Genomic DNA, 14,583 nt, shown 5'->3' with positions numbered 1-14,583 from the left:
CTGATAGGCAGATAGAAAAGCTTTGGTGGGTTCTAACTTGAGCCTGATTCAAAGCAGTAGCAGTTTCATGTTGCAGTTAAGGTTGCAATCAGGCTCAGCACTCCACTGTGCTTGGAGCTGTACAAACACAGAACATGAGATCTCTGCCCTGAGGAGCTAAGAGTCAAACAAGACAAGTGAGAGGGGGTTACAAATGTGTGACCATTTTTTTAACAGTCAAAATAAACTCTCTCCAAATGCTTTTCAGTCTACCACTCAGCACCTCAAGGTACTGCTTCGTAGCTCATTATCAATTCCCTGAGTTAACCTTTTCTTGGTTCTTTTAAAACAACATTATTTCCAAAAAGAGTCAGGGGCAGGAACAAAAACACACAGAAGACTGCAAGGTTTCCATAGGAAAAAAATCTTTTATTTAACAATATATCAGGTTCCATCATGGCTCCATGGAATTCAGATTCCATATTACTGATTATTGATGATATGATACTGGGTGAAAGCAGCTGTGTAAAAGGCAAAGGAATAAAAAAAAAAAAGAACATGACAAGAACAAAAGAATACATGGTTTGGGTGAGCATGACCAATAGGATTCCAGGACTCTGGGCTGTGGCCCAGAAGCCAAACCAAAACTTAACAAATGGATGGAACATGATTAGAAACCAAGAGACGATCAACCAGCCAGTGAGATGCTTGCCCACTGACTATCTTGCTCTAGGGCAGGAAGAAATACTCTGCACCTTACACTTCATCATGAGGGTGGGAAGGGAACAATCGGTCATGAGAAGAGGCACTCTTATTTTGGAGTGTTTCTCAGACCAAGTCATCTATTGCCTGCCAAGGAGAGGCCTGAGCGGATGGACTCTCTCTGGAGAGGCTAGAGAGAAGGTGAGTACTCTAATTCTGTTAATGAAGGCAAAATGTGTAAACACTCATTAGCCCTGTGGCTGGAGAGCATCTGTACTCTCTGCATACAGATGAGAACATCAGTTACAGCAGCAGGACAGCACAGCACTGGCAGCCTGACCACTAATCTAGTCCCAGAATGTGTTCGTGAATCACTCTCCTTCATCTGGTTCACTGACACTCCAGAAATGTATGAGGATGACTTGCTACCTCAGATCTTTTACAGTTGGGAGTACCCTGCTGGCAGCATCAGCTGTAGGGGCAAGAAAGAGCTTGAGGTGCAGGAAGGAAAAGCGAAAGCATGATCCAGCCAGAATGCCTGTGAGACCATAACTGACTGTTACTGCTCCAGCATAGATGGGCAAGGGTGGCTGAGGCAGCAGCGCCACTGATTGATCACATGACTTAAGGAGGTCCCCAACTTAGGAAAATGGAAGGAAGTTTAACTTGCTGCAGAATACTGGATTGTGGTATTTAATGAGATGACCCAAATGTGCACATGGCTGTGATGCATGGGCTCATCTGTCATGCCAGGGTGTATTTGCATACACACGGTATGTACACCGCCCATGAACATGTACCTGTTTACATCTCTGAAATGTGGGTGCACGTCACGTTACAGGGTGTGTTTGCGTGTGCACTGCCATGGAGACAGTGGGTTCTCTTGACCCTTTTCACCTCATCAACTTATCTTAACATTCCAGAGAACCTGGGACTGCAGCAATCACCTCACATGAACTCATTGTGTTGCTATAATGCAGAAGGTTTTTGGCATAACTAACTGACCAGCAGCTGTAATACACAGGGCAATCACCACAGACTCAGACCTCGGAGACAGATCTACTAGGCCTCTTCCATCTCTGAACCACCTGCCATTCGTGATGTGACAGTAGAGCTGGAAATGGTTTTCATGAGGCACGTGCACATCTCCCCCCATGGGACTAACCTCTGGTGCTTCCCCACTCATTCACTTTAGTTAGGCAAAGTGCACTTCTCTAACATGAAGGCATCAGGCACAGTAAGGGGTGGGGTGGGGAGAGTTTAGCTTTCTCTTATCAATTAGAAAGAAGAGGGGATGGGTTAACATCCCACCCCAGCACTGACAACTCACACATCACGAGGTAGGCCCCCCAAATTCATGAGTTTGGCTTAAACTTTTTTTTTTTAAATGTGAGTGTGTGTGTGTGTGGGGGGGGGAGATTTACCAACTGCTTTTAGAGCAATGGTTCTCAAACTCTGGATCGCAAACCCATTTTAATGGGGTCACCAGGACTGGCTTAGACTTTCTGGGGCCTGGGGTTGAAGCCGAAGCCCGAGCCCCACTGTCCGGGGCTGAAGCCAAAGCCTGAGGACTTCAGCCCTGGGAGGTGGGGCTCAGGCTACAGGCCCCCTGCCTGGGACTGAAGCCTTTGGGCTTTGGCCCCCCACGTGGGGTGCTGGGGCTTGGGGATGGGCTCAAGCTTCAGTCCCTCCTCCTGGGGTCATGTAGTAATTTTTGTTGTCAGAAGGGCGTCGCGATGCAATAAAGACCCCATTCCCTGATTCTCCATAGCTCCACCAAAGTGCCCGCGCACACACACCCTTTCGCCAATGAGCCTCCTGAATTTGATCGCAGTATGACAATGTTTTACACCCGTTCTTGCAGTTTTTTTTAGTTCTCATTTGTTTTTCTAAGAAAAAGCAACCAGAAAATAATTCAGAGTTTATACAAAACATCTTTACATTATTTCTTCCAAAAAAGACTAGTATTTACACACAAAAACAAAACAAAAACAAAAACCACCTTCAATTCTTTCAGTGAAAAGAACAAAAGGGACACTCAGTTATAGGACCCAGCAGACTGAGGTGCGCAGCAAGATTACAGTTCAGATTTCACCCCTTGACAGGGTTACAAGTTTTTTCAGCTGCCCACAGCTAGAGGAGTTAGTTACATTTATGGGGGTTACTAACAAGCAACCCACATTCTGTTGATGATGGGTGGTTTTGCCCTTTCATTAGCAGTATACTACTAAGATTTAAAAATCCCAGAAAAGCAGGGGAGGGGCGAGCGGACAGTCACTGCATTCAGGGGGCGGTAATCCCATTGGAGAGCTAACAATAAAAGTTGGAATAATTGTATTTATCTACTTTTGGTTTAAACATCTGGCCAGCCCAGGCCCCTTGTGTCTCCTAGCCCTTCCCATCAAGCATGCCTCCAGCTTGACCATCGAAGTCTCAAACCACTGCCAATCACTCCTTTCCAGGCTGGGAGGTGAAACTCCTTGTAAACAAACGGTTCTTTAACAATGCACACAGGCTGGGCTGCTTCTCCAGTTTTAGAAATCTCGATTGTTTTAGTTGCACTTGGAAACAGGATGCTGATTTTTTGGGGAAGGGGGATTTCTTTAAGATTAGAATCTTTTCGCAGTTTTACACAACAGACTCAGTCAATCCTCTGTGGAGTCCTGAAAAACCTGGACCTTGGCTGACAACCTCAGCCGAGCAAGCCTCAAAGTGCACTCTTGTCTAAGCGCTTTAGAAACACCTTGGCAAAACACTGCCCAGCCTGGTAGCTATGTGGCACAGCACGGCATCCTGCACAGACCCCCCACAGCGGGGAAGTAAAGGTGCATTTGGGGAGGGAGCAAAACTTAAAGGTGCAAAATGAAACCTCTTGCAATCCTGTCATCTCCCTTCTGCTGTGCCTCAGCCCAGAGCCCACAAGAAGGGACAATGGGATCAGCTTAAGTTCCCTGTGATTCTAAGGCTCTTCTACTCCCACTGTAAAGGCAGCCTTGACTCTAGCTGGTTTATTGCCCTGCACGGTGCTGAAAAGTGGAGGGTGGGGGGCATCCTGCTTCTTGCCCTGTCTGGGATTGGAGGGAGAGGGAGAGGAGAATGCTGCTCTGCTCAACCCTGAGATCTCATTTTTTCATTTCTAAAAAACTGAACAATTGCTCTTTGATGCAGCCCCCAGGAGGCCATTTCCACAGAGCACAGTGCCCGCTTTACCCTCTAGGTCTCAGTGGGCCCCACATCCCTCCTGGTTTTACAGATGCCTTATGGAAATAAGTGCCCTGGGTTAGAGGGAGAAGGCACAAGGACAGGATTCAGGAGAGACTCCCTGTAATGAGATCAGGACAGTGGAGTCCCCCACTGTATGCTGTGCTTTGTGTTCCTTCTCCCTACTTACTGGGCTGTACCTGGAATTGGGCCACATTTCCCCTTGCTGCCTGCAGCCACGTGCTCATTGCACCCAGCTGCATTGCATGGTGGTGCTCTCCGGCTGTGCACTTCCAAACACCCAATTCTGGGGCCACCAGTAAATGTAAACAGTTGAATTCACACCAAAGAAACATGCAGTGAAAACAGAGGGAGGGTTAGGGCACTAGCCCAGCACCTTAAGCAGAACCCAGCTTGGAGGTTGATGTGGGTGCTGTGGGCCCCTGTCATGTCCTGATGGCCTCTGGTTCCCAAGATAGTTTAAGACACTGTGCTGTAGCCAATTCCTTTCAAGGATTTACAAATGGGATCCAGTAAACTAAAGAGACGACTAATCCCCGCCCAGAAATAAGGCTGGGAAAGGCAGATGGCAGCCCCAGAGCGAGTCCAGTGGACTGAATGACTTCTAAGTACCGTGCCCAGCAAAGCAGGACCTGCATGGGGGAAGTGATGACTCTTCCCCTGCTCCATACCTGAATCTTACAGAGAGAACAGGGAGGGAGAAGGGACTTTCTGTCTCTTGGAAATACCTTCACTCTTTGGTTCAAGGATGAGTTAAGGAAATGTCTATCACACAAATTCTGTCCCTCACACTGCACTTCCTCCAAAGCAGCCACTTCCGAAAGGAACAGGCAAGGAACAAACAAGCAACTCTCTCACTCCCCATCCATTCTCACGCATGAGGTGGAGGCAGCATCAGAAGGGTCAGAAAACCCCTCTCCCCGGGACAGACGTGAAGGCAGCCACACAAGGCCACAGAAGCACTGGCTCTCACCTTGTTATCACATCGCACTTACTTAAGACAATGATTCTTTTAGACCTCAGCTGGAGAACTGTGTCCAATTCTGGGCACCACACTTTAAGAAAGATGTGAGAGTCCAAAGCACAGCAACAAAAAGGATAAAAGTTGTTAGGGAACCTGACCTATTAGGAAAGGTTAAAAAAATTGGGCATGTTTAGTCTTGACAAAAGACGGCTGAGATGAGGGGAACCTGACAACAGTCTTCAAATATGTGAAAGCTGTTATAAATGGGACAGGGAACAATTGTTCTCCATGTCCACTGAAGTAGGACAAGCAGTAATAGGCTTAAACTGCATCTAGGGAGATTCAGGTTAAATATTAGGAAAAGCTTTCTAACATCAGGGTAATTAAACTCTGGCATAGGCTCCCACGGGTGTTTGTGGAATTGCCATCATTGTCTAATGCAGGGGTGACCAACCTGTAGCTCCGGAGCCGCATGTGGCTCTTCAGAGGTCAATACGTGGCTCCTTGCATAGACGCTGACTCCAGGGCTGGAGCTACAGGCGCCAATTTTCCAATGGGCCGGAGGGTGCTCACTGTTCAACCCCCTGCTTCGCCCCCACTCCACCCCTTCCCCCAAGGCTGCCATGCCCTTGTTCCTCCCCCATCTCCTTCAGAGCACCACAAAACAGCTGATCATGGCCAGCAGGAGGCACGGGGAGGGAAGGGGAGGTGTTGATCAGCAGGACTACCAGCGGGTAGGAGGGGCTAGGGGCGGGGAGCTGATGTGGGGCTGCTGACATATTACTGTGGCTCTTTGGCAATGTACATTGGTAAATTCTGGCTCCTTCTCAGGCTTAGGTTGGCCACCCCGGTCTAATGTGTTCCTAATAGTCTCTGAACACCTGTGAGGGATGGTCTAGGTTTACTTGGTCCTGCTTCAGCACTGGGCAGCACAGCAGGGGGAGGAGGTGACCAGCACTCTGTGGAGAAAGAAGTGGTTCGGGACTATTTAGAAAAGCCAGACGAGCACAAGTCCATGGGGCCAGATGCACTGCATCCGAGAGTGCTAAAGGAGTTGGCAGATGTGATTGCAGAGCCATTGGCCATTATCTTTGAAAACTCATGGCGATCGGGGGGGGAGTCCCGGACAACTGGAAAAAGGCTAATGTAGTGCCCATCTTTAAAAAAGGGAAGAAGGAGGATCCTGGGAACTACAGGCCAGTCAGCCTCACCTCAGTCCCTGGAAAAATCATGGAGCAGGTCCTCAAGGAATCAATTCTGAAGCACTTAGAGGAGAGGAAAGTGATCAGGAATAGCCAGCATGGATTCACCAAGGGCAAGTCATGCCTGACTAATCTCATTGCCTTCTATGATGAGATAACTGGCTCTGTGAATGAGGGGAAAGCAGTGGACGTGTTGTTCCTTGACTTTAGCAAAGTTTTTGACACGGTCTCCCACAGTATTCTTGCCAGCAAGTTAAAGAAGTATGGGCTGGATGAACAGACTATAAGGTGGATAGAAAGTTGGCTAGATTGTCTGGCTCAACGGGTAGTGATCAATGGCTCCATGTCTAGTGGAGTGCCCCAAGGGTCAGTCCTCAGGCCAGTTTTGTTCAATATCTTCATAAATGATCTGGAGGATGGTGTGGATTGCACCCTCATCAAGTTTGCAGATGACACTAAACTGGGAGGAGAGGGAGATACACTGGAGGGTAGGGATAGGATACAGAGGGACCTAGAAAAATTAGAGGATTTGGCCAAAAGAAATCTGATGAGGTTCAACAAGGACAAGTGCAGGGTCCTGCACTTAGGACGGAAGAATCCCATGCACCGCTACAGACTAGGGACCGAATGGCTAAGCAGCAGTTCTGCAGAAAAGGACCTAGGGGTTACAGTGGACGAGAAGTTGGATACGAGTCAACAGTGTGCCCTTGTTGCCAAGAAGGCCAATGGCATTTTGGGATGTATAAGTAGGGGCATTGCCAGCAGATCGAGGGATGTGATCGTTTCCCTCTATTCGACATTGGTGAGGCTTCATCTAGAGTACTGTGTCCAGTTTTGGGCCCCACACTACAAGATGTGGAAAAATTGGAAAACGTCCAGCGGAGGGCAACAAAAATGATTAGGGGACTGGAACACATGACTTATGAGGAGAGGCTGAGGGAACTGGGATTGTTTAGTCTGCAGAAGAGAAGAATGAGGGGGGATTTGATAGCTGCTTTCAACTACCTGAACGGGGATTCCAAACAGGATGGATCTAGACTGTTCTCAGTGGTAGCAGATGACAGAACAAGGAGTAATGGTCTCAAGTTGCAGTGGGGGAGGTTTAGGTTGGATATTAGGAAAAAAATTTTCACTTGGAAGGTGGTGAAACACTGGAATGCGTTACCTAGGGAGGTGGTGGAATCTCCTTCCTTAGAAGTTTTTAAGGTCAGGCTTGACAAAGCCCTGGCTGGGATGATTTAGTTGGGAATTGGTCCTGCTTTGAGCACGGGTTGGACTAGATGACTTCCTGAGGTCCCTTCCAACCCTGATATTCTATGATTCTATGAAAGGGGGCTACACTTGCCCTCTCGAGGTCCCTTTCAGCCCTACATTTTTATGAGATGTTGGGAAATCCCACCCCAAGGACAGACTGGGAATGTAGCCACCCACCCCTTTGGACTCAACAAGGTCAGCATGGCAGGACCTTCTCAAAGATGTTCCAAGATCCCAGTCATGGCCTCAAACACTGCCGCTCAGTCATGTTACTACTAGATCTGGGACCATAACTGCAAGGAACTGCAGTATTCCTGTGATGGGTTCCTCTGTACTGCAGGACACAGCCATTCCCGCCCTGCAAGGTGGGATGCATGCATTCACGGAAGGGAGCCAGACAGGGTGATCTATTACCTGGTAAATCAGAAGGATGGAGCAGGGTCTTTGACTGGTGTTCATGCCATGACAACAGCAATCAATAGGGGTTGCTGAAGCCATCAAGGAGCTAAGCCCTGCTTCTAGTGCTGAATGACTGGCTCATGCCTGGCAGTCACTAGGGAAAACAGATCAAACACACATAAGAGTTCTAGAAACAAGAGGGTCAGTGGGAGAAAAGGCCCAGCTGCTCTTTGTGGAAGGGGTGAGGATGCTGGGTACATGGGGGCCTAGACGGCCTTTGAGTTTACTCAGAATTCCAACCTCCCCAGCTCAGCCAGGGTCAGAACAGCCTAACTGCTGTGGCCACTGAATATCTGCCCCACCCCCAACATCAGTGCAGTTTGCTTTCTCTTCCTCTTAACCACCTTCTCCTGCTCTCTTAACATTTGCTCTAGACTTCTGAGAACATGTCAAGTACGGGCTTCAGAGCAGGCATGATTCATTTCGTTTCCTGTCCAAATGGAAGCCCTGTGGCCTGAACCAAAGAGCAAGCCAACTTCAGTATCTGCAGAAATGACAGAGCCAAGAATAAACCCTGTGACTAAGTTACTGAATGCTCCCACCCTTTTCTCTCAGCCCAGTCCAAGATCCAGCCTGACTGAGGCAATCAGTGAATGCTGTCCTCCTGCCCTCTCCCTGATGTTGGAGAAACTAGCTCAGCCTCTGTCCTAGGAAAAGAGATCAGGCAAGGGGCATGCCTTGAGGAAGACATGCCTTTCTGAGGAGTTCCCACAAAGGCTACTGTCTTGTTGAAAGGGAGGAGGCTCCTGGCTCTGGCGGCATGGGGTAGAACTCTGGATTTTCTCATGCACCGACCATTTGAGTTATATTTTTCCTCTCCCCCCTCGTTTAAGCAGGTAAACGAGAGTTGACTGCTACAAACCTAACACAAAAGTTTAAAATGGCAAGGACAGCAGAAGGTGAGAGTTTGTGACCTGGCAGAGCATAACCAGGAGATTGGCATAGCAGAGGGAGAAGAGCATGCCAGAAGGCTGCAGGTGGTGGCTCAGAGTCCCACCAATATTTCACAAAAATAAAAATGTTACAAAAGTTAAAAAATAATTATAATAATAATAATAGTATGTTGGGTTTGTCAGCCTCCTCCCTGCACAGGGTCTATGTCCTTGGCACGCCTACGCAAAGTGCTGCCGCAAGCTGCTCATTCCTCCGTTGAGTGGAGGTTCTTCTTGGGGCCCACAAGTTAATTCGACTCCTAGGACAATCCTGGACCAAAGCAACAACCAGCACAGCCCCAAACACAAGAATACTTAACATAATATAGATGGAAAAGCTGAAAGGGACATCCCCAAAACAAGAGAAGGTAGAGTTTTCTGGTATCGCCAGGGGCATCAGAGTGAGGAAAGGCACAGCGCCCACGCACAATGGCGGCTGTGCGCAGCTAGGGCCACATCACGGCTAGATGTGTCTAGAGCCAGGATGCAGTCTGAAGCAGGAGGAGGATGCTGAAGGCCCACCCTCGAGTTTTAGGATTACAAAAGCTGAGAACTACAAAACTAAATACAAAGGGGAAAACAGAGCGAGAGTGTGCGAGTGATCCACTATCAGGTGCGAGACCCTTGCGCTCCCCTGGTCTTGCCATGTGGTTCTTTTCACTTCCTCCCTCACAGAGCGAGCACACTCGTGGGGAGAGCCAGCGGCTGCCCCCAGGGCCCTCAGCTCTCTAGTGCTCTTGCATTGGTAGGATGCCGAGGCTCAGACCTTGTAGTAGGCCTCAGACCTTGTAGTAGATGTTGGCTGGGCTCTGAGGGGGCATCTCCTGGACAATGTAGACGGGGTGCCCATAGTCCCCGCTCACCTTTTCATAGTGAGGGCAGTAATTATTTTCTGTAGTCCGTAAGGGGATGATGATATCGCTGGGTTCTGAACCTGCATTACCACTGCACTTGGGACTGGCCAAGGTGCTAAGTGACAAGGCTGCTGCCCGCTGCTGGGTGTGCTTCCGGTGCCGCTTGCGGATCTTGATCAGGAGGACAACAAGGAAGATGATGATGAGGATGAAGATGACACAGCCTGCACCAATTGCAGCAAATACTGCCACCTTAGAGCTGAAGAATCCATCACTGCTACCTTGCGTGTTCTGCCCGTCTTGGTTAACAGAGCCTGGGGCATGGGGGAGAAAACAAGATGGATTAAAGTGAGGAAATGACCTTCCTGCCCAAGCATTTAGTCATTCTCCCTTCCACCTCAGGGAACCTGGGCTCTTCTCTTGCTTAAGCCACAAAAAGAATGTACATGGTCTCAGCCTAATCCTCTTGCTCCACTGCAAAGCCACCACACCCAATTTAGCAAGAGTGTGGACAGGAATAGCAGGGGGAACTGCAAGTCAGGGATGAGGTACACTGGTAGAGCTCTCGGGAAGAAGCTTGTACGCCTACCAGCATTAGCCCAGCTCCAAATTCACCCATCTGCATAAGGAAAAGGAAACTCAGTTCACTAATGTACTCCAATGGCAACTGAAAAGTAGCTATTATAGGATGGGACAGAAGAAAAGGTTAAGGTACAAGATTGGGCATAACCCAAAGAGGCAGAGGAAGAGAGTTTACCGAGTGATTTCAGGGGGTAAGGGTTGAAGTTCAGTCTAAGGCTTGGTCTCTACTTAAAAGTTATGTCAACATAGCTACAATGGTCTAGGGTGTGAAAAAAATCCCTAACCAACATAATTATTCTGATATAGCCCCCAGTGTAGACGCAGCTATGTCGATAGCAGAGTACTTCTGTCAATATAGCTAACATCATTCTGAGAGGTAGTTTTCCTACAACAGAAAACCCATCTGCGGGTGTAGGTTATGTCTAGTCGGGTATAGTCCCCATAGTGGAGACATACCTTATGTTGACACAGGCTACGTCTAAACTATGGAGCCTAAGTACCTGGTTCCAGTACCACACCCAGATTTGAGGACACACCAAGGGGCTGGCAATACCCCAAGGGCCTGGCAATACCCCAAGGGCCCCCACTCTGCTGTATTTGCATCTTCAACCCTTACAGATGGTAGTCAGCAGCACAGCCCTTCCTCCGAGTTAACTGAGATAGCAGAGGCAACAGTCCAGTTAGTGGGAACATCAGACCCATTGATTCCAGGAGGAGGAATTGGTATATTCTGGAGAGACCCCAGCACAGCCGTGTCCACAGCGTACCTTCTTTCACTTTGCATGTACTGGGTTCCCCATGTACATAACCCCACTTACTCAGTCTTAAGAAGCAATGCAATCTCAGGATATGTTTACACTGCAAGTGACCATGTGTTTGTAGCATGGGTAAGAATATCTATGTGTTACCCAAACTAGCTAGATTAAAGCTAACAATAGCAGTGTAGACTTAGTGGCACAGGCTAGCAACTAGAATAGAGTATTTACCCAGGCTCCCTAGAGGTCCTGTACTCTGGTTGCTAGTTTGTGTTGAAGCCCATGCCACCATGTCTACACAACTATTGTTGCCTTTAATCTAGATAGCACAGGTAACGCAGGTATGCCTGCCCATGCTATAATCACACCTTCACTGGCAGTGTAGACATACCGTAAGAAAGAAACTTTGGCCACTCACAGACACTGTCATCCCATTGTTGCCCCCTTTCCTCACCCTAATCTGATATCCTCTCTTTTCACATTAACCTGACTGGACTGGAGACAGATGGCTATTCACATCCAGTCTGTAATCAGATGAACCCCAGGAGTCCCTGCTCCCCGCAGAAGACTAGAAAGCTCTACTGAAAGTGGGTTCTGATGCCTGTAGACCTGCCATATCCTGTTACTGCCCCCACCTCCCTCTAACCCCCAAGTCCAAGGCAGGTCTAGACCCCTGAGGAGAGCAGTTTGGCTTCCTGTCTGTATATCAGATGGAGAAACGAGCAACTTTCCCCCCCTTCATCAGATTCCACTTTTCCTGACAGGAACTCAGGAAACCACCTTCAAAGGCCTTTCACCCAGGCTTGGCTCAAAAATCCAGGCAACCTCTATTTTTCCAACCCCCCCCCCAACTCTGCTTCAGTAAACTGACAGATAACAACCAATACAGAGGACAGAAGCAAGAGAGTGCTAAAGGAAAACTCCCCCTGCTTCAGACACCGGGGAGCTCCAGGAACTATCCTTCAGAGTCCAAGTCCATTCTGCACTGCTCTGGACTCTGGCAGCATCTCACTGTCTATGAGCAGTGACATCAGGAGATGCATGGTGAGGGAACCCCAGATGATGAGTTTGCAGGAACCTGTGCAGAGACCTTGCAGATGTCTAACTCCCTGCTCTAAGGTATCTCGATTTCCCTGGACTCTTAGAACTGAACTGGGCCTGGCTCCTCTGGCAATCGATAGCTGGTCCGGGACCCACTAAGAGCACTACTGTTTTTCCTCTCTTTCCTAAAATGCACAGGCAAACCTACCTGGCTTCCCAGGATTCTCCACCACAGAGACCTTGTGGCGTGGACTGTGTGTGGCGATTTTCACTGTATTGTCAGATTCCTTGCTGGGCCGACTGGTTGTCGGCTGCTCTGGGATCACAGCATTTGGATCTGGGAAAAAGAAAGACAGGATGAGAAATCTGCTTCCAGGTGCTAGATTACAAGATCAAGAGTTGTAGCTCTTCCTCCACCATCAATCGCTTAAACCTCACTCCTTACCCTGGTATCTGAGTGCCCATGTCAAATGTTGTTCATAAAGGTGGTGCAGCACAGCACGCTGCGTGTGCACAAGTGCATTATGGCAGGAATCTGGGCTGGCCCTGTGCAAGGGCTACATGCTTGTATGGGCAGGAGGAAGGAATCAGAGGCATGGGGCAAGGGATTGATTGGTAAGAGTGGGAGGCTTGGTAAAGAGGCTTAGGAACACTGGTTACATTTCCCTACTATGTATGGAGGAGCAAGCATTCCCCTTGGTTTTAAACATGCACTCTGGTTCTCATGTCCCCCAGCTCCAACGGTGAGTGCTAGGCTACCCACACAGAGAAAGGGCCGGGGTGAACCAGAGTGATACAAGGCTTCCCTCCCTCGTTCAAATAACCAGTGTTCAGGACTCTGGGCCAAAACAGCCCCTGGTGTTTATCGCACCAGCAAGCATGATTCCAGGAGGCAGGCACAGGTCCTGCCTTGGTTTTGCATTCGAGGCATTTCCTTTTAACTAGAGGATGTGTGATGGTTTGAGGTTAAGTCCCACATTTGAAAGTCATTCTCTAATCAGTCTCCGAGGTTTCCTCCACACTACCCCTTTATGCAGGGAATGCCCTCCCTGAATTAATCTGTAAGGCTACTACTGTTTCCTCCTTCTAATCCCTCCAGTAGACTCACCTCTGCTGTGACACCCACAAGAAATTAACCAGCCAACAATGATTTAGTTGTAAGTCAAGGAGAGTGATTTGATTGAAATTTAAGACAATTGAGAACCATCAGGACCACCAAGTTGTGCAAGTCACTAACTTAATGTGAGGCATGATCTTATCTTCATTATGCTCCTCCCTCACCTTCAGTAATTGTTTACAGGGAGGGCTCTTTGAGGCAACACTTTATCTTCCAGTGTGCACAAGGCACCCAGCACAATGGGGCCCCAATCCCTATTGGGGATTCTCAGTGTGACCACAATACAACGTAGTATCAGCTACCTCAGGAATAGACAGAGGGTGGTGGAAGGTGGTTTCACACAGGCACCCCTTCCCAAGAGCAGTACACATTAAAAGGCAGGACTGTGAGCTAGGTTGCGTTTCCTGAGAACACTCAAAAACAAACATTTCTCCTGAACTCCATCTGGAACCCAGCTCCGCCAGGAGGGTTCTGCACCTCATAGGGCTGGCCCAGGAAATTAAGGGGTTACATGCTGCAGAAGCAAGACTGGATTGGGCCATATCTACCCCTGGGGTAACATCACTGACTTCAGAGGGCTACACCTGACATGAAACTGGCTACCAAATGGAGATGAAGAAAGGAGCAGCTCAGAGTTTTGTGGGGAGTATGTGTGCCTGGGAGGGTGCGAGCATGGGAGGGCGCGGGGAATTAAGGAGTAAGATCCTTCCTATCTGTTGCCAGAATGCAGGCGTTTCCATTAGATTTAAGTGCAGCTCATGGATAGCTTCATTTCACAAATAATACAATTGTTCAGTTTGGCCCCAGACATGTACAGTGTGCTGCAGAACACTGCAGTACTAGCAGCACAGGCCCTGCCCTGAGAAACATACAATCTAAGTGGAGAATGGCAGACACAATGCTGGGGAAACAGCAGCAAGCAAAGAAGGAAGGCGCACAAAGCTGAAATGTGGTCATGGCTGCTGACGTGACACAGGGAGCATCGCATCAGCTGCCATATTTAAAGTAATTTTGTTGGCTTGAGTAGTATCTGTTATGTGGGTCACTGTCTGAGGCCCTGTGAGCAAAGATGGGTTTGAAGGAGGGATCTGCAGGAGGGGAATGAGGCTGTGTATTGCAAGGCTCAGAGAAAACATTCCCTGGACAGCCTTGGAAACGGCACAAAGAAATTTTTAGACCGAATCAGAATTAGCAGAGGGTCCAAATAGGAGGGCAAGCCAGTTAGCAGTGACAAGACATAGGTGGGGCTAAGGAACTCAAGTATAACAGTGAGACTTTGAATCTGATATGGAGCCTGGAGAGAGAGACAGAGACAGACTATGGACACTGCAGATCATGGCTGTTAACGCTCCGTCTTGAGCCAAAGGTCTGTGCTGCTTTTGCATGATACTCTCAGACCTCTAATCTCAGTGGTGTGCAAGAGAGACAAGCTGAAGACAAGCACCAGCAATCTGTTTCTTTTTAAGACCATTAGGACTGACATTGCCTGAATTGCTTTCAGTTTGGGGGAGTTTAGGCAA

The 14,583-nt window shown here is 48.5% G+C and overlaps 1 protein-coding gene across 1 annotated transcript in view; it reads right to left on the bottom strand.

The window, feature by feature from the left end:
* Positions 1–384: 384 nt before the first annotated feature.
* Positions 385–14,583, bottom strand: part of EFNB1 (ephrin B1) — a 130,060-nt gene continuing 115,861 nt past the window's right edge. Inside the window, exons 4-5 of the mRNA XM_038417098.2 lie at positions 12,155–12,283; positions 385–9,882 (exon numbers count right to left, since the gene is read on the bottom strand). Of these exons, the coding sequence (XP_038273026.1) occupies positions 9,494–9,882; positions 12,155–12,283 (518 nt within the window). The 3' untranslated portion in view covers positions 385–9,493. The remainder of the gene's footprint in view (positions 9,883–12,154; positions 12,284–14,583) is intronic.

The sequence above is a fragment of the Dermochelys coriacea genome, chromosome 9 (genome assembly GCF_009764565.3).
Source record: "Dermochelys coriacea isolate rDerCor1 chromosome 9, rDerCor1.pri.v4, whole genome shotgun sequence".
In the NCBI taxonomy this organism is placed as follows: Eukaryota; Metazoa; Chordata; order Testudines; family Dermochelyidae; genus Dermochelys; species Dermochelys coriacea.
Note: the sequence above shows the minus strand (reverse complement) of the source record. Positions and strands in the feature narration are given on the sequence as shown.